The 20,873-nt window shown below is 40.9% G+C and overlaps 1 protein-coding gene across 16 annotated transcripts in view; it reads left to right on the top strand.

Moving 5' to 3' along the window:
• The window catches only part of PTPRD (protein tyrosine phosphatase receptor type D), a 517,292-nt gene that overhangs the window by 448,985 nt on the left and 47,434 nt on the right, over positions 1–20,873 (top strand). For all 16 annotated transcript variants that reach the window (XM_053924461.2, XM_053924474.2, XM_053924452.2 and 13 more), the window contains 2 exons: positions 9,810–9,929; positions 10,434–10,588. In XM_053924461.2, the coding sequence (XP_053780436.1) occupies positions 9,810–9,929; positions 10,434–10,588 (275 nt within the window). The remainder of the gene's footprint in view (positions 1–9,809; positions 9,930–10,433; positions 10,589–20,873) is intronic.

Raw genomic sequence — 20,873 nt, 5'->3', positions numbered from 1 at the left:
TTTTGCTGTAAAAACAATGTTATAAATAGGGGTTACTTGTTACTGAAATATAGAGCTCCATACTTTAGGAACTTTGTGGGTTATGTGGGCTGACCCGGAGACTCAATGAATTCCCAATTCCCAGCAGCCAACTTCAAAGCAGGCATTTGAACCAGCTCTGGCTTTGGTTAGGAATTGCCTGTATAGTCTCCCTCGTAAATGGAGGTGGTCCACAAAGTTCAAATGAATCACTTCTCTGAGAGCTGAACCCTAAAAGTTCATTATTTTGATTAAGGCTCAGGTTCTTGAAATAATATTCATCTCCTCGGTATATGGGGGGAAAGTGTGTATGTATGTATATGAACACTTAGGAGTATTAGAAGTATTGAGGAGTACCTGTTGACTGAAGAATTGGTCTGGGGAAGAGAGAAGAAAAGCAAAGGGAAGAAAGGATAACGGGATGTCACACAAGACTCTGGGGACGTCATCATCAGAGAGAAGGGAAGCTACATGTCAGGTCCAAATAGGGGTGTCTTACAGTCCAATGTGTAGGTGTAGATTCTGATTCTAATGCTTACTCACTGTGTAATAGTGAGCAAGTTAATGGATCGCTCAAACTCTCATTTCTCCTTTTTGGCGTACATGGAGGGGTTCTTGTGGATATTGACTGAGATAGGGAATGTGACAGGGCGGCTCAGTGCATCTCAACTATTGTTGTTTGGGCTTGAGAGAGAGGAGTTGGAGGCTTTACCATTACAACTTTACTTCCCCTAAAGCTGTCTTCCAAATAATTCAATTTCTTGTTTCCAAATGAAATGAGTTTGCTTCTCCATGGTTGACGGTGAATCCTGACCAAATTCTTAAGAGTCCTTGCACATGGCAGATCCCGCCCGCTGTCCAGTGTAGCACGTCCGTGCATTGTGGTCTAGAGGAGAGTGGAGCTGAGAACAGTGGGGAAGGGAGCCTGCACTTGCCTTTCCCCAGGACACAATCTCCAGAACGGAGAGCCTGATGCAGAAACTCATCTATCAGTCTGCAAACAGACCTTGGCTATTCTGGCTGCTACTTTCACTGCAGCCGTATCTCAAAGGAATACAGTATGAAAATAGTGAGTGATATTGACACGAGTTACATATGGTAATAATTGTCAGTAAAGTTTGTGAATTCTTGATACAATGTTTCTTTTTGGTTCTGTTTTGCATTCTTCCTCCCCATTCTTATTTATTTGGTGATGCTAGGGAGTTATCTCTACTTAAAACCTATCTCCTGGTTTTTCGAGCTTTCTGTTTTGCCTATGCCAGGCTCACTCTTTCCTGGTCACTCTGGCCTGCTGTGGATAAAGCAGCAATGCTTGTAACCTTTGCTGAGTGAAAAGAGCCCTCTCACCCAAAGGGCTGCTGGGTTCATTAGCAGGTGATAGAAATTCATTTGGTGTTTTGTTATAGAACTGACCACTCTTAGGTTTGAATGGCTAGAGGTCTTATACATGTGAGGTATGACTTAGGACTTCAGCGGGCCGTTTGAAAACTTAAGTTCTTTGATTTTCCAATACAATTACCCCCTCTCAGATGTGGCCTTGAAAGGATCTAACAGATTATTTGGATAGTGTATACAGTCAGTTTTCAACCCCAAAGAGAAAATGTGTACATTGAATGTTTTCTGAATTTCATTCAGATACATAAAGAAACAAAACAAAATGGAGGCCAAAGTCTGGAGATTTTGAAGGTAGAATGTGATCGCTGTCTGAAACACACAGATCAGTTTAAAGCCTTGTAGAATGCACTGTGACATGAGATACTGTTAGTGGGTTTTATTCCCCAGTTTCCATCTTTTTTGCCAAATCCTCTCAAGTTCTGCGTAGTTCATTGATTCTGTAGAAAATCATTCCTGTGCCCTAGAATGTGGTTTCTAATTGTTTCCATGTTTCACAACATGCCAATAAGCACATGAATTGGTTTGGGCAACCACACGAAGGGAAGAAAAAGTTTGGAAAAAATGAAACACTGGTAGGAGAGGAAAACATATACAGCTGGGATTTCCACTCCACGGGTGTTATTTGTGGGAGACAGGGACACATGGTTGGCAGCCTCGGTTGAAGAATTGGAGTCTCCCAGGTAGGATTTGCCAAAGTGATTCCTAGCCCGGGAAGCTCTATTATTTTGTTGATTGCCCACTTTTTTTCCTTCACTTATCTGCTTTTGAGTATTTCTGATCTACTTTGTTTCCCATCTTGAAGTGCACAAGACAGAGGGAATAGGTAAACCTCACGTTCAGCAAATTCTTGAGCATCCTTGTTTAGTATGAGAAGCTGAAATGGCTTAACAAAGGTGCAGGGATACTTGGCTCTCACCAGTTCTCACCTTCTCACTGGCCCGCCTTCAATTACCGCCTACAGTTGACACTCACTGTTGATTCTGTTGTCTTGCCAGCTTCATGGCGGGAGTTGATACAGTCAGAGAGCGGTGATGGCGGTGGTACTTAGTGCTAAATCTCGAGGACGGGGAGTGAAATTTTGACAGTCAACAAATGGGATGTGATTCGTGATTTGAATTGTCCTCTGTGGTGAGTCACACTGGTGTGCAGTAAAAGCCTAGAGACAGAAGTGAGGAATCCTCTTCTTGATTTCCAGACTCGCTAAGCCCTGTTTTCTGTTTGCAGACAGAGTATCGTGAGAACCTGTTGACAGCACCCACTGGCAGAGCAGAGCAAATGCTTGCGCTCCGTGACCTCTGCCATCTTAGTCCAGCAGATGAGCAAAGTCCTGCTCCACAATTGTGTCTGTGCTGATGAGTGGAGTTTAGATGCTCTCAAGGCCAAAGGGACCGGTCTGCTGTTAACTACACTGTGTGGATAGTTTAGGGAATTAGAGTGTAGGGCCTTGGCGTTTGGCCTGCGGAGCACTTCTGGCCTCGTGACCACTCGCTCTTCCTATGTCCTCCCCAGTCTCTAAATGTCACCTTAGTAAACGTCCCCCACCTGAGAGTGAAGGTAGGACAGACACACATTTGACTCAGTGGCCAAGAGGGCAACTGCAGGCAAAAAGCAGCAAAAAAAAAAAAAAAAACAAAGAAAGATCTGCTTAAACGTTTTCTTGTTTTCCTGAGATTCTTTACAGATCCTGAGGCCGTTTCGGTTAAACATTGAAGATTATAAATGAGAGCGTTATTGTTTTCATTGTCGTTATCGGTTTTGGAAGGCCCAGCCTTGGCCAGTGGCAGGCTAATTCTTGGCCCCTCTGGTTTGTCAAGGTTCAGTAAGTTTAATGGAGAACAAATGCTTTTCAAATGCCAGGTCTGTGTCCCCTTCCAAATAGAACTGGAAGTGCCAGAGGCCTTGAACATTTAATTTCTCCAACTGCAGCCCAAAGCGCTGCCTATTTAGGGCAACAGAAACTGCTTTTTCCGTAAGCCATGGTGGGAATGGCAGTACAAACATTACCTTTGGAGTCTGGGTGATGTATGGGATTGTTTTTGAAAGTGTTGGATACTTAATGTAAACAGGACACAGGCAACAAAAAGAATGATGCTCGTGTTGGCAACCTAAAGGGTGTTTGGGGCCTTATCTAGCAAGTTCCATACTCTCGGTTTTCTCTTGTCAACAGACATAGTGTCAGATAAAAGAGAAAGAATCCCACCAGTTTTCTCACTGTTTGTTAGCTTCCGGGATTTCCTACCTTCTTTCCCCACCCACCTCCTGTTTGGAATGGAAGCCTACAGGCTCTAGCTCAGAACATTATTCTTAAAGTGAATTGAAGGCATCACAGCCTAAGGAAAGAGCTGGACCAAGAGGAGGAGATAAAACTTGGCTCCCGATCACTTTCTACAAAGCCCTTCTCATTCTCTGAAATCATGTTTATGGCCATCCCAGGCTCGATCAGGTCTTTTTTAAGTTTTGAGAAGTATGGATTAGTCTCTATTCTCAGGCAAGGCAGATGTATGCTCAGGATAGTTTTACTGATGGTCAAAATAATGACGTGCCATAGACTGACTGGTACATAGAAATATCTTTTTATTGAAACTTTAAGCCGTCTAATGGTGTTGCTCAGTGGCAGTGGCTCAGGTCTGTTGCCAGGCCACAGCAGCCACTGGGCAGACCCAGGCAGAAGAGGTGGCAGTAGGGCTGCTCCAGGAAGGATGGGGACCCAGGCGCAGAGCCTAAGGACCCAAGCCACATGGCGAGAGCTAATATCCAAGTGCCACCCAACCACTGGAAAGGTAGACTTCATTCAGTTTTCCTCTGTTTACAACACATTTCCAGACACTTGAGATAGAATGACTCTTAATTTAATGGGGAAAGTCATTGGAAAAGTCCAGTGCATCTTCTGTCTTAACTTTGGGCAAACACATTGTCTCAGTCTATGCAGGCTGCTCTAGCAGAATACCGTAGACTAAGTGATTTATAAACAACAGAAATCTCTTTCTCACAGTTCCACTTGATCTTCCCAGTTTAAGATCAAGGCGCTGGCAGATTCAGTGTTTGCCGAGGGTCAACTTCCTGGTCCCTAGACAGCTGTCTACTTTCTGTGTCTGTTGTGCCGAGAGGGCAGGAGAGCCCTCCGGGGATCTGGGTTGAGGCCCTAACCCTGTGCCGTGAGAGCTTCACTCTTCTGACCTGGCTTCTCAGAGGCCCCATCTTCTATTACCGTCCCATGGGGGGGATTAGTTTTCACCCTATGGATTTGGGGAGCACAAACGTTCAGTCTGTGGCACTAAGAAAACAAAAAGGATTATTATTTTTTAATTAGTAAATGCTTTGGAAAGTGTTGGAATGGCTCAATGAAGCAATATACTTTTATGATACATAATTTGTTTTATTGAAAGAATAATATCTTTCAACTTTATAGTTTTACTATGAAAAGCTATTACTTAACTGGTAGTCCAATTCTTTTATATCATTCTCATGTCAGGTATTCCATTGCCCTTGATCTTCCACTACGTCTTGGCCAGCAGAAAGCAAATGCAAAGGGGAAATACATAAAACAGACAGCTTTGCCACTTGGGAATAGATATGGTTAAATATCAGTTGAGTGCAGAAAGTGGTGCTATTGTTAGAACAGAATCATTGAGATAATCTCTGTCCTTATTGTGAAAATAAAATATTAAAACTGGCCTTAAAAACTTCCAAAAGAGACATTTTAACATATAGAAATAACCAGTTCAGCATGTAATTTTTTCTGTCCACTAACATATATCCTAACATTTATCTAAAACTTTCCTTTGTTTCACTTGCCCTTATTAAATAGCAGTTGATAAGTGTGCATTAACATTTCCTCACCCCCAGAAACGACTTTGACTTGTGGTAGCGAATGTTAGCATGCTTCTGTGATGTTAGCAGAGGGAGAACCCTCTGCCCAAACTTACTAGGTACGGGTTGCCAGTCACTTTCAGCAGCAGTTGTGGGTTCCCGTGTCTCATTGTCTCCTTTTTGTCCTTCTTTGGCAAAATAATCTGGTCCTAGGCAGGCTGTTCAACCTGCCATGTGGCCCCTGCGTTTGGTATCAGTAATGCTGGGACCCCTTGGAGGTCTTGGTCTATTACATCTGGAATTTGGATGCTTTGCCACACTGCCACGTTCAATAGGTCTTTATTACATTGAAATGAGGTTTTATTTTCACAAACTTTTAGGCCACTTGAAAATAAGCCAACCTAGACCGCAGTACAGTTGCTTATAATGTTGGCTTCCAGGGTTTGAGTGCCTGCGAACGTGCCAGGCACTTCCAAGATAAGCCACATGGGAACAAAAACGGAACCAGAAGGAATGCATTTCGCCGAAGCGTAGTCAGCAGACTGACTGGATCAAATCCTACCAGCTATTTCCAAGCACTAGATTTCCTTTTGAATGCATTTGAATATGCTTTGTCACTTTATCACCTTGCTCCTGATGGTTTGTCATGAAAGAGGTGCATTTCATAACATACACTTGGCCGTGGTCAACCTGTTCTTTCCATAATTGTGAAGAAATGAAAGCTCACCATGTAAGGATGATCACTCTGTGATGCTAAAAAAGAATTCTCCCCCAGATCCAGCCAGAAATCTGAACCGTCTCAAGTAATTGAGCCTCAAGGAACACTACCAGGGGTTGCTTCAAAGCCACAGCCTGGGTAGCAGGTTCTGCTCCTCTCCTTTCCCACCTCAGACTCTGGCACATTCTTTCCTCTCAGCAGCTGGGGGCCCAGGTTCATTAAGGGAGTTGTTTGGAATCTCACAACTACCTGTTTGAAAAACCGGCAGATGTAAACACATCTCCATAGTCAGTAAGGCCGATGGAGTAGGGGCAGAGCTTACATCTTATTTCACTTTGGTGTCCCCCATACCCGCTGACACCTTGCCTTCCACCCAGAATGTCCTAAATGCGTATCTGCCGAGATTAATAACGTAGCTTTTCTCACATTTATAATGACTTAGGTAGTTTATAACAACCACCACAGCAACGTAACCTAACTGATAACTAATAACAGCTATGACCTGTTGAATGCCTACTTGGCCTGGCCATTTTGATTCATGATTCAGTTTCATGATGTTGGAGTCTTACAGTAACACTGGTGGGCTGGAGATGCTGTTCCCGTTTTACAGATGAGGCCAATGGGTTTGGCTCCCAGAAATAGAAAGGCAGCCTACCGGTCATCCAGTGATGCTGCCAGACTTTCCATGAACCAGTCCATAATCAGATTCTGATCTGATTATCATCACATCAGAATCAAACAGGAAGGATCAAAATCAGTTTTCTTATTCCAGAGCTCTGCTTGCCTTCTTATTCTTACGTACTCAAAGGGGAGCCCCTACACCCCTCAGCTCACACTCAGCTCTGTGCGTGCAGCCTGACAAGCACTTAATAACACTCTCTGGAAATACCTTCCGAGATTTTCTCCCAGGGGAAAAATAATGGGGAGAGGGGCTGTTGTCAAAGAAAACATTTCAAAAGAGAAAAATGGAGGGAGTTCATCTACATTAGCTAATTAAGGGGAAAAATCATTTCTATTGTTCCCTTGTGTCTCTTCTCCCTGCACCTTCAGCTTACTCTCTAATGTTGAAATCAGATATTACTTGTTTAGTGAATGGCTGAAAATGAAAGACTTAAAAATAACAATTTGTCAGTAAATCTAAGCCCTTAAATTTGGCCCTCAGAAACCACATGGAACCTGTGCAGGCTACTCAGAGAGTGAGGTTGAGAAAATAAGCGCCCAGGTATCTCCTAACGAAGGCAGGATGCAGAGCGGTAGCTGTCCCGATAAGCTCGGCGAAACCTTCTAATCCTTCCGCTGAGGCCGTGTGTGTGCACGTGGGCACGTTAGAAGATTTATTTTTTCATAAATTCCCTTTGTGAAATATTTCCTGAGAGAAAATGGCAATGTTTAAATATATTTGCTTTAAAAAATTGCTCCCACTTTTTGCAGTTGAGCTTCATTCTAGAATGTCTTTTTTTGGTAAAAAGTAAGACTAAAGTGCATTATTTAAATTGAGTGTAAAAGCTTTTATTTTCCTTTCAGCTAAAAGTGTTCACATCATTTATTTCTTATAGCTATGTTTTGTGGCATGTTTCTTTCCCTAAAGGAGTCACAGTCTAAGCCAATAATAGTTGCTGTTTAAAACTTATGACTAGAAGTATGAGAATAATTAGTAAAATTTTAGTTTCTCCTACGTCTTCAGTACGGAGCGGATTTGTAGATGAAAAGAAAGTCCCTGAATAACGGAGTCAGTTTTCCAGAGTCACTTAAAGTCTGGCACATGGTTCTTTCCTTTACATCCTTTGCCTCACCTCACCAAAGGTCTGAGGACGACCAATTCCCGGCTTTGAAATGTGATTGCATTGAATTTGGTTCAGTGCATTAAACTGACCTCCTGGACCACTTTGTTGCACCAACTTGCTCTTTTTGTGCCCACCGTAGTAATATCTGTCCTCCTGGGATTTGATCTGTTGGCTTTGATTCGAAAGGGTTGCCATCTGGCCGAAACCATTAAAGGATGAGTTTGAGTTTCTCTTTTGATTCTTTAACTTAACGCATTGCTGGCATCCTCTCAAATGTTGAAATAAGAGGCCTCCAAAGTCACTTTTGTCCTTTCCAGTGAGACATCAACTTGACATCTATTTCATGGTTGAAAACAGAACCTTTGGCTTAACTTCTGTGATTTTTTTTTTTTCTGTCTGAACTGTGGCTACTTAAGTAGCGTTGGCTCCATTCAGGTAGAGGCCTTGGCAAAGTCTGTCCAGATGTGGCTTGGGTTTTAATGGACGGTCAGAAAACACGGAGGTGCTAAATCTTGACCATAGTAGATTAGTGTTTTTAAGGGGTTTTCTTTTCCTGGTGGTGTTTCTCTTTGACTTAGAACATATGATAGAGTTATGACATAGGGAAGACTTTTTGTGCCACTAGGAAACATGGGAATATTTTTTATAAATGCTAACGAGACATATTTTCCATTTTACTGTCAACCATTTTTATTTGTTTTTTATGAAATAGGTGATTGTGTGGTCTCACTATTGACATAAAGGCACAGGAGTCAGTCTTTGTGAATTCAATCTCTGTTAACTGTATAACTATACATTTAAGTGTTTTTTCTCCTTTTTTCTTATTTGGGAAATTTTAGAAGGCCCAGTGCCTAGGTGGAAGGAGACTAAGTCCTTTGAGGAGCAGATGCTATATCTAGGAGACAGAAAATTACAGTATCATTCACAGCATGCTACGAATATTTATATTCAACACAAAAGCAAATAATTATCTAGTAATACTATTCACTGGGCCAAAGACTTCTAGTATCTATGATAATAATGCCTCATTGTTTTGTTTAATCCCAGTAATTGTAACTTTCACATCTTTATTTTTTAAGTAAAATATGCGCTTCCTAATATTAGATGTTACTATATTTCTTTACCTAGAGAAATGAATTTCAGTTGGTTTCAATTAAGAAATACTCCCATTTTTCTTTTAATCTGAGATGGAAAGGGTAAATATATTCTGATCTATGGCCCTACTAGAAAGTACAGTATTGTGTGTCGTTTTTCATTATGCTTTTTAATGCCCAAAGGACACACACAGTAAATTTGAGGCTTATTGCAGACCTTGAATTATTCTTTTCTGCATGTTAAACTAATTTGGTTGAATACTTTTTATGTGCTTTTGTTCAACTCCACATAGAAAGTGTAGATTATTCATCTCAAATGAACAAATTTTAAATTATTTAAACTTTGCACTGCTAGTGCATGACCCTCTGAGACTTTTTTAAAGAACAGACGGCTCTTTTTTCCTAGACATTACCGATTTAATTTGTTTTGAATACCAGTACCATTTATCTCGTATGTTAAAAAATGCTACGTTGTTTATTATACTTTGATAGATTTACAAATTATTTCTACTTTTCTTTAAACAAGCATATGTGGAAATTGCGATAGCTCAAGATGAAATAGCTTGTGCCTTTTAAACCTTGATGGATGAATGCTAGCTGTTTTACCGTGCACTTTCAATGCCTACGTGTAATCTTCTTGATGCAATTCTTAATGTCTATCCCAGAACAAATTTGTGTTTTCTTTTCAAGTACTCTGAAGTTTCAAATACCTCTCTACTTATCTTACTCAGCAACAATCTGCAATTTATTTTTTTCTCTAGGAAAATTGAATCTGTTACTGCTTAGTATTCCTACCAGCTTGAAAAATGTGGTTTATGTTGGCATCAGAGCCGTAATTTACATATATTGGGATAACAAGAATGCATGCCAGAAAAAGATCAACATGAAATGAAATGCAGAAAAGCTGTTTTCCTTCAACAGCATCTCCAAGTGAAGCCAATAGAGAAATTGATGAGCATCTGCCCTAAATGTGTCGCTTGTTTCTTCTAGGTGAAGTGCGACCAGTATTGGCCCAGTAGAGGCACAGAAACTCATGGGCTGGTCCAAGTGACGCTGCTCGATACTGTGGAGCTGGCCACGTACTGTGTTCGAACCTTTGCACTTTACAAGGTTTGCCTTTCATGTTCTGACCTCCTTTTCCCCCTTTCCATTATTAGAGAAAGCTTCTTTGCAGAGATCGGATATCTTAGGGCTTTACTTCAATCTCGATTCCACGGGCAGCAGTGAAGAATGAAATCATTCTTCCATTACTGCTCAGCCATTTTTTTCTTTGTGGATTTATTAGTAAATATGGAACTCTGTCTCTGAACGGAAGTCTCAACAAATGAAGAATAGATGAAAGAGAACTCACGTTTCCTGTAAAATATAACAGGAGTACTCCTGATAGTTACACCTGAAAAACCTCGGAATTTTATCTTCCTGGCCAAATATTTGTCATTTCCAAGTAGCTTGGGCTTTGTATCTCTGAAGAGTGTGTCTTCCCAAAGGGTATCAGGTGGGGGATGGGGAGGAATTAAGATAGCACATTGTCCCATTAGCTCTTCCATGTTGTTATTCCTCATTACAACCTGAGGCTAGGAAAACAGAATTTCAGTCGGTGCTCCTGCTTCACAGAATGGTTCGAGCGAGAAGAGAGAAGTGAGACAATTCCAGTTCACCGCCTGGCCTGATCACGGTGTCCCGGAGCACCCGACCCCCTTCCTAGCTTTCCTACGGAGAGTCAAAGCCTGCAACCCTCCGGACGCCGGCCCGATGGTGGTGCACTGCAGGTGAGGCCCTGAGAGCGTCTGTTTCTCTCGCAGGCAGAAGGTTGCTGGGGAAACGGAACGCTAATGCCACTCCTCACTGCATGTTCTCTTTCCAATTTCTTGATACGCTGGGATAGTAAATACCTTCATAAATAATACAGGTAGCCTTTTTTGGTTAAACGATGCCTAGTCTAACAGTAACAGGAAGGGTTTGATATAGATGCATATACCTGATGCTGCCGTTTTATCTTTGGAGCGAAAATAGATAAACACAAAAATTAAGTGTGCGCATGGTCCTAAATATGTAAACGTGAAACAGAAAAGAACTGAGAATCGGTCTTGTAATTAGGCTCGAATTGCAGCTGAGTGGAGGGATATTCTGTCGTATACCTGCGGGGCAGTTGTTGGGCACATTCTTGTGGGCGGGGCTAACACAGCTTTTTACTATTTACAAGGGAAGCATGTTTCAGAGAGAATGACTTACCGCTTAAAGATGTCTTCTGCACATTAGTATCATCAAGTCACATATAGACAGTTCTGACTAACATTCTCTAAATCACCACTCAGAAATGTGTTCACACATTTTCAGTATTAAACTGATTTCTTCCAATCTCCTGGGTTCCTCTCGAGTATCCTTACTAAGAGATTACTAAAGGTATCTAGCCACGTTCTGTTTATTACCGTGTAAATGTACCGTTCGTGTAACTCCGTAATACTTACTCGTAAACTGAGTAAATCCAATAGGAGAGACTCTGGCTTCTTGCACAGAAAAGTAAAATTGAACCATATTAGAAAGGAAGGGAAGTTTCTGTCATAAGCCTACTTCTATGATGACTTAATAGCCTACGTCTCTATTTTCACAAAAAGGTAGGGACAGCAGACAGATCAGGAAAAAAGCAGTAAAATCTACATGCTGCAGTGGCAAGGGTTAAACCACGGACCACGTATTCTAGACAAGATAATGTTGCAGCTCTCCGTTCTAGCAGTTACTTTTCCCAACAACAACAAAAAAATAACAACATGGCCCTATCCTTATAGAGTCTTCCACAGATTTCAAACCACACCCCCATGTCGGGTCAAGAGGCAAAAGAACACAAGAGAGACTGTAGGGTTCGGCCCCAGAGCGGGTAGCTACGGAGGTGGGGGAGGCACGGCCCGTGTCCCCTTATCCTCTAGCTCTTGCTCCACTTTGGCCAGGACAGGGACCTTTGAGGACCTGCCACTGTGTTGCAGATTTTTGCGTGATTCTGAAATACTAGAAATTATTTTTATGAATTTGAGCAAATGCTTTTGCATCGTGAAAGCCTGATTGTGGTTGTCCTGCCTGTTGGTGTCAACAGGCGCTAGTTTGACCGGTCCGTATACTCTGTTATACATCTTTGCAGGCCTCCAAGACACACTGTGCCTGGTGACGTGGTGCCCTGTCTGGCACAGGCCTAACCTCCTTATGAAGATCCCACATGAGATGTTTTCAGATGGAGTTTGGCACAGGATAGGGAAACAGGAAGTTTCAGCTCGTGGAAGAAATATTGTCCTTATGTGCCTAATGGCAAAAATACAGTTCATATAGGTGTGTGTGTGTGATATGTATACACACATATGTGCACATATATAAATAAATGTGTAAAATATATATACACATAAACATACGTGTATTTATAGGTATACAATAATTAGAACAAAATTTAGGGAAACCTAACTTGGAAGTCTTTACCGAAAAATAGCATTATGATATTTCATTGCATTTTGAAATAACAGCATATTTCCTCTCTCCAAGTGTGCTTCTCATTTCTGTAAAGTGAGGTCCTATAAAACTAAGATGGTAGGTAGGTAGGTAGAGAGACAGATCATTTTAAAAATGCAGTTTACTCTCTGTTGATCATAAGCAAAATATAAGGCTTTATGGTGGGTACTTGTAGAGACCCAAAAACAGGTTTTCAGGCAAGTGGGAAAGGTAAGATAGATAGCTAAATGCCTTATTTTGAGAAAACGCATACACGCACACACCCCTGTGTTATGTGAAATCGCCTGGACTCGGCTCTGGGAGAGATAGATGGCTGAGGAGGAATAAGGAAACAAAGATGAATGTGCAGAGCTAATAGCTGTCGACATGTGGAAGTGCTGTGCCTGAGGCTCTGGAGAAGCTGGTATTGAGACAAACGCAAGAGTAGGTATATTTGGTGGAAGAAATGTGTTAGCAACTACAAAATAATGAGGGAAAGAAGCAGCATAAACTGAGCTCTGGGAAATGATCTGTGCTCACCCACAGATCACAGATAGAGGACACCGCACGTGTCTGGTGAGAAGTCTCGGCCTCTTCGTTTAGGGGAGGCCATGTCCACGTTGCCAACGTCAAAACTGTCGCGAATCTTTTATTTAGACACCAGCACGTTAAAACTCAGGATAATAATTTTTCTGACGGGGTGGCAAGTTCAAGTCACTCCAAGTAACAGTTGCTCTCGTGGCATCCCAGAAATACTGGTTTAGAAATCATCTCTGAGCAGGAAGGAACTGTGCAGAGAGTGGCGCTGGCCGAGTCACGGAGGCATTCTGATCGTAGATGGCATGATCATGGCGTAAATAGTCGCACAGAAGGGTCTGGACTATAAACACTGTATTTTATGTTGTGATATCTCTTATGACGGACTTGAATATTTTCTCTTTACTGAAGAGGGAGTGACAAACTCAAAGTAAACCCATACGTTTTGCCCAGGAAACCCTGTGAGAGTGGAAGAGGTTTTAGAAGTCTGGTGGTAGACCAAAGTGGGGGGGTGCAGAAAAAGAGACAATTCATGTGCCTTCAGTAGTTTTGTCTTGTAATAAATGTACCAGGTCATTACACATAAAAGAAATTCTAACAATAAACAATAGAGCATTATAAGGATAGACTGTGCAACAAGCATAGACAAGATCTAGGCAGGTCACGGAGGAGGGTACAGTCTGCCCCATTTCTAAGAGCGAAAGTCTGGTTCGACAGGTGGAGGAGGAAAGACCAACCCGAACTATCAGTCAGTTCACGCCACACATTTAGTCTCAACGTTAAGCGTGTGTACTTGGGAGAGAGAGATTGACTGGGTAAATCTCTGGCTTATTCACTTATAGCTCTGTGCCTTTTGGAGAGTTATTTCATATCTGTTAGATTCTGTTTCTTCACAGAAGGGGTAAGAATATTCATAGCGGTAAGAATTTTGTAAAGATTAAATGAAATGATACACATAAAGCACTTAGCACAGTGCATAGTTTGCAGAAGTATGCAATAACGTTAAATCATTAGTGTATTAATTAATGAGTGAGTTTTAAGAGCTATATATAGACTTACAGCTCTGGGAGAAAAATTCAGCATGAACGTAGATCATCTGGGTTACTTGAGCCATCTATCCTATGAATAACCAGATGTCTATAAATATCTAAATACTTAATAGATTTTTTTAATTTAGATATTTCCCATCAAAGTAATTCCAGCAGGTTTTTCATAGTGACAGAGAACATTTTAATGCTATGAGTTAGAATCATTTAAATAATAAATCTACTCTCATGAAGACCTGAGAAAGCGTTGAAGAACTCTTAAAATGATACTGTTAAAGATACAGAGAAACTAATGCTGTGGTTCTTGATGCCTTCAACGTGAAGTTGGAACTTTGTGTTGCATTCGTGGCCCTCTGTAACCTCGGCTGACCTCACGCTTTGTGTCTGCTTGTTCACTCTGTCGGCCACCTGCTGAACATCTGAGTACTTCCATCTCTGGCTCTCAGCAAATGATATTCATCCACTCTAGCATCTTACCTATTCTTCTCTATCTGATGATGTTCAACCCCGTTTCATAACCCACTGAAATAGTACCTCCCATGCGTATTGCAAAGGTTGCAAACTGGCCTCAGCTGGCTTTGTTGATATATGTTGGTCGTTTCTTTTAAACAAATGGAACTTGAGTGCCTCTAAGCTGGAATGCAGTCCCCAGTTTTCCAAACCCTCACCACGCCCTCGGGTCTTACGTACAGCTCAGCGCGTCCATTTATCGGAATTGCTTCATGCTGTAGACGCTGGAGGTGAAACCCTGGAGAAACCTTTAAAGCTCGTTCCTCATTCCTCTTTCCACAGGAAAAATTAAGCACTCTCTTCTCTGAGCTCTCTCATAAAATATTGTATGCACATTTGGTATTTTTAACCACCTGTACAGATTGCATATGCCTTGAAATCTTAAAGGGTGCGGACTACGGATTGTGCATACTGGCACCGCTGCCCTTACACCGTAGTACGTGCTCAGTAACGGCTCGCTGAAGTTTGTCGAATTCTCTATGGCACTTTCGGAATTTCTACAGAGACAGTCAGATCATTTGAAGGCTAGACTGGTTTTGGTTTCTGTGGGGTTTTTTTTTAAACATGAGACTATGTTTGTGTCTCTTTATATTGGAGTATTTTTAAGAAAGTTTAATTATTTTAAATTGTCTTTATCTTTTTTATACCTATTTCTGAATCCCTTTTTCTACTACTCTTTTATGTTCTTCCCCATATGTCCCCTAGTCCATGATTAAGTATAGATACAACTCTATATCTATACTTATCTGTATAGCTCTATATATCTATATACCTATCTACATAGTGCTATATCCATCTATCTATATAGACAACTATATCTATAGATAGATAGAAACAGCTTCTAGCCATGATCAGAGCTGAAAGTGTAGAGCTCTTAACATCAACTATACTCTGTTCTCAATGGAGAGGCCCTCTTCGGAGTGTTTTACATGTGTTACTGATTTCCCCCCAGTCACCTTCAGGGGTAGGAACCTCATCTCCCATTTCACACAAGGGAAAAACAGAGGCCAAGAAAGGTCACCTTAATTGCCTGAGCTGATGTCACAAGTGGTGACAAAGCCATTACGTGCCCCAGGTCACCTGGCCTTTACAGAGAGCATTTTACTTTTAAGGCTACCCTGGTGACTTGGTCAGAAGGAGACAGCCCTTCCTTTCCGACCCGACATCACGTTGCCATATTCTAGCCTTTATTTCACTTTCTGTATCAGAGGTAATTGCTCGAATGTGTCTCTTTGACCTCTTAATTATTTTAACATAATCACAATAGCTACCAATTACTGAGCCATTACTGTTTTCTAAGTATTACTAAACACTTTCAGTCACACTCATTAATCCACAAAACAATATATTTTACTTCTGAGGCACAATTAAGCATAGGGAGGTCACAGGTGATTTGCTCAAGGGCAGACCGCTCGTAAATGTAGGCCTGTTTCAAAGCCCGTGACTTGCGTGCCCACCATTATTACACGCAGCTCTGACTTCCGTTGCAGAGACCAACCAGTTCCTTCCTGCATGTTTGTTGACCTGATGGTTATCCGGGGGATACGTACCATTACCTCGTCACAAATACCTATGTAATACGTGACTAGAGACAAGCAATTTCTCCTCCTCATTTGTATAATTTGATTTTGAAAGAGAGAAAGGGGGAGAACTTTCAAGCTATTTACTAAGCTTAGATTTTATAGAGGTCATGTATTACATTTTCCTATATTATTTCAGTATTCCTCTTAGAAAAAAGAAATTTTATTCCCCTTTCTCCCTGTTGAACCTGGGCTTTGGGTTGTTTTATAGAAGAACTTGTGTTTATATGCTACTAATACCAAAGGGATATGACAACTGATTTTCTCTAAATACTTGGTTCTTGTGAAGAATGAATACCATATTTTGCCACATATAATGTGTACTTTTTGCCCAAATTTTTGAGGGGAAATAAGGATGTGCACTATACATGGGTAGTACTAATTCTGTATATAAATGTTTTTAATTCTTTTATTTATGCTTATGCATTAAAAGTCTAACTCTAGGGAGCAATAACAATATCTGTGTGCAAAATAATACCCTGCAATATGACAATAGGTTTTATTTCTAAATATAAATTTAAAAAATTAAATTAAAAAATTAAAACAAAATTTTTTTTCCTGAAAGTTTGGGCCACAAACATGGGTGCACGGTACACACAGGAGCGCATTATACATGGTAACTGGTAAGACGCTATCATTTCAGTAAGTCGGTTGTAAACCCTTGACCCATGTACCAACAGCTCTGAGTCACACCCATGTCACCCCTTTAGGAACAAGGGGGTATATTTTCTTCATAGGAGAGATGTGTTAATTTACAAATAAATATGAAAGAGCGATAGATTCAAGACCTCCCTGAATCTGTCTTCTAATGAAACAATTTCAGGGAGAGGAAACAAGACTTCCTAAATGTAATTTAAATCTTGCACATCGTAGAATTAAACCAGTCTTTAAAACTGGAAGGAATGGGAGCTGCAGGCCAGATCTGGATCAGTAATGCCCCGGAAGCATCGCTGGACCGCTGAGCGAGGCTAGTAAAAATCAAAGGACAATTTAGGGTTGGAAAGATTCCTAAGATCCAATCTTCATAATACTGTTAGACTTTATATGGGAAAGCACAACCAAGAAGCTACTTAGTTCATATTTGTAACAGAACCATGTACTCCTAATGCCAACCCAGTGCTGACAAAAACAGCCTTCTCAAGGTCAAAAGATTTTGGAAAGCCTTGCATATGAGCATAAAACTAAAAGATCTTGTGACCAAAGGAGCTAAAAGTGGTACAGGAAATTGGTTAATGCATTTTTAATCATTCATTCTAAATTGCATCCTTTATTCTTGTTCCATTCAAATATCTCTTTAGATCAAAGACCACAAGTATTGCCAAAGCATGTGATAGTTTTGAGATGCTGACAAGTACGAACCGCACGCCCACATTTTCCTTAAACCTGGGTTTCATTTTCATGTGTAAATTAAGTAATATAAGAAGCTAGCTTTCTGTAGTTGAAAGACTGATTGTTAAAAATACCTACATCTCTAGATAAGAAAATAGGTGGAATATACAAATTATATCCTTATTTATGGAATCATTTTTAAAGTGAGGAGAAATAATTATACCATATGAAAACTATTATGCCAGGTTCTGTTCTTATATACCAATAATTCTACATAAAAAATAAATTCTTAATTTGTGAAACAACATAGCGATATAAAACAGGATGCCAGGTTCGCAATATTTTTTTATCCTCACCTGAGGACATGCTTATTGGTTTTAGAGAGAGGGGAAGGGATGGAGAAAGAGAGGGAGAGAAACATAGGTGTGAGAGAGAAACATCAATTGGTTGCCTTTTGTAGGCACCCCGACCAGGTACCAAACCTGCAACCTAGGCATATGCCCTGATCAGGAATCGAACCTGCAACATGTCAGTTTGTGGGACAATGCCCAACCAACTGAGCCACACTAGCCAGAGCTAGGTCTGCAATATTTTCATGGAACAATCTTATAAGAGAAAAATATCTTACTTCCACTGAAATAGTTTAAAAATAATTGAACCAAAGGAAACATCAAAAAGAATTGCACCATAGCCCCAGTAGGTGTAAAACTCAAAATGAAGGTGTTTAGATTTCTGGGAAGTATATTCTGGATGCCTGATATAATGGAATATTTGTTCAAAAAGAAACATTATAGATTGAAAGGCAATAGAGGACAAGGGAGGCCAATATTATAAGAAACCATCTCATTTCAAAGCCACATATCAAGGCTGTATCATAAAAATCCTTTCAAGGGCAACTGAGATACTGTCACCTTGCCATTCCTTGCCCAAGAATAGCACCCAGGTCACTTTTGTGTAGGAGTACAAACCGTTCACAGAGCATCTTCTCGTCACTAGTTTGATCCAGTCTTTACAACAGGAGTGGTTGGTGTGCATTATTACCGTCCTCACTCTGTAGGTAAGGAGATTGAGACCCTGAGAAACAAGTGACTGGCTGAATACCACTCACCCAACCCGTACGTAGTGTGCGTGAGAACCCATATTTTATGATTCAGGGTCTTCTCCTCTTTGTCTTTATCATACTTTCATTTTCTATTTTGGTGAATTTATGTTATCCAAATAAGCCCACAACAGAGATGGGTCTTAGCAGAACAAAAAGCCGCTTTGGCAGCAGCTTTGCAGGATGGTGAAGACTGTGCACGTGGGAGCAGCTTACTGGAGTTCGAATCCCAGCTTTATCATTTAGTACCTCTGTGACCTTGGGCAGGTTATTTCTCCTTTCCACACCTTTGGTTTACTGATCAGTAAAGTGGGGATAATAGCAGTATGACCTTCATAGAATTGTTTATAAAAATTAAATAAGATGATATGTGTAAGGTGATCATTAGCCAGGTACCTGCCACATAGAAAGAAGTCAACGAATGTTTGTAGTTATTAATTATTTTTATTTTTTAGTTTATGATTATTTATTATTTTTATCATTGTGTTGTGCCCCACATAAAATAGGGGGTTATTTAAATTGGCTCTATTACTATCAATCAACAAAGTATACTGTCACAGTTTCTGAAATGTGGGCTTGACTTCTATGTAATTTTTTTATATAAAGAGTAGAAAATGGATGTATATATATATGTTAACCAGGAAGAGGAGTGCAATTGGAATAATTAGCTGTAATAATTTACTATAGTAAATATTTGATTGCACTGAAAAAAATTCTTTACTTATATTAACATGTGGGCAGATGATTTTTGTCGGGGGGCACTGCCCTGGGCATTGTAGGGTGTTTAGCAGAATCCCTGGCCTCTGCACCCCAGCTGCCACTAGAACACCACCCCCTGACAGCTGTGACAGACAAAATGTCTTTAGACATTGCCAAATGCCTCTGAAGAGCCAAAATCACCCCTGGTTAAGAACCGCTGCAATACGGCAACAAAACTGATTTTTGATTGTGGCAGAAAGTGTGCACCCACATAAGAACCCACCTCAAAGTTTTAAACTTAAAAACACTTCTTTGAATGGCATACTTTTTTAAACATTTGGAGACCTTCTTTATGAGACTTACCTTAATAATTACTTTTTAAAGCATGTAGAGAACTCGGCTGATTACTTGGAAAATCATCCAAAAATATTCCCTATCTTGATCACCAACTGTAAAACCAAAGACTTAAGTCTGGATGTCTTTTGGCACCTAAAAAAATGCATAAATACATCTCCCTTCAAAGACAAAGATGTGCCACATTAGGGAATTCAAACGAACAGGCCAAGACTCTTAACTCTACTGCCAAACAGGAGTCCCAACCATACACACCTGCAGCCTCGGGGTGGGGGCGGGGACTTTTAAGGGCCATGCTCTGTGGGGCTGGTAAGTGCTAGTCTTTTTTGCTGGGGTATCAGTTACATTGCTTTGTATTCATGCTTGGCCTGAGTGTCCAGCATCCTGGCACTTCCAGACAATAAGCCACAGGGGTGCTCTTAAGTGCCATATGACTTAGTGACTACGCCCTTTTCAGGATGTAGTGGAGGCCGTAGATGAAAGGTTGTGTGAATGGAAGAAAAGTGGGTCATGTCCGATCCCCCTGCCCAGGTTTGCAGGGCGTGTAATCCCTCGCATTTTGATTTTTGGAGGTATATATTTCTGGGATCATGTTCTGCATTTTTAAATCACAGACTTCACTGAAAATCAATTTCTTATGAAATTATTAAATAGTTTTGTTTACTTTTTTCTACACCTTTTGCCATGGGGCTTGAGCAGTGTCTTTTTCTCTCCCTTCCTTCATTTCCCTCCCTGCCAAAAATTCCTTCACTACCTTTCAGTCCATCAAGACTCAGTAGTTAAGACTTTCCTCAGTCCACAGTGGTGTTTAGCGAGTTGATTTAAGCAGATAAAAGAAATGAACCAGATGGGATGGGGCAGAATTAACTGTGCTTTTCTATTCTGATGATAAAGGCTAAACAGCTGTTTGCTTAACCCGCCTTTAACATTTGAAAAGAGAGCACTCTGAGAGTTGTGATTATTAGGAAAAACTATGCCTTCTCTCTCTACTTTTGCCCATTTAATTTGGGTTAGTTTTGAACATTGAATCATTTCTTTTAAATGTAATGTATTTCAGTTTCTGATACAACTGTGCCTTCAGAGCTGGCAACTTCTCTGAGATGAAGGATATATCAACTCTTTAGTCACTGTTGCCTGCAAACACCAACCCTAATCTACTGGATTAATATGCCACAGTCTGTTGTGTCTCCCTACTCCGTGGGCTGGCTTGGGGCAGGGCAGGGTCTTCTGCTGGTCTCTCCAGGGATCTCCTTTGCAGTCACCCGGGAGGGCTGGGAAAGCTGGGCCTCTGTCTCCCGAGGTCTTTCATCCAGAGGATCAAAGGAGAAGCCTACAAGGACAATGACAGCAAGGCTTGGAAGTCACACATCGTCACTTCCATCGCCACATCATTTTGCTCAAAGCGGGGCAGGGGCTAGCCCTGATTCAC

This window comes from Desmodus rotundus, chromosome 1, assembly GCF_022682495.2.
Source record: "Desmodus rotundus isolate HL8 chromosome 1, HLdesRot8A.1, whole genome shotgun sequence".
In the NCBI taxonomy this organism is placed as follows: Eukaryota; Metazoa; Chordata; class Mammalia; order Chiroptera; family Phyllostomidae; genus Desmodus; species Desmodus rotundus.
This window is presented reverse-complemented; position numbering and strand designations above follow the sequence as displayed.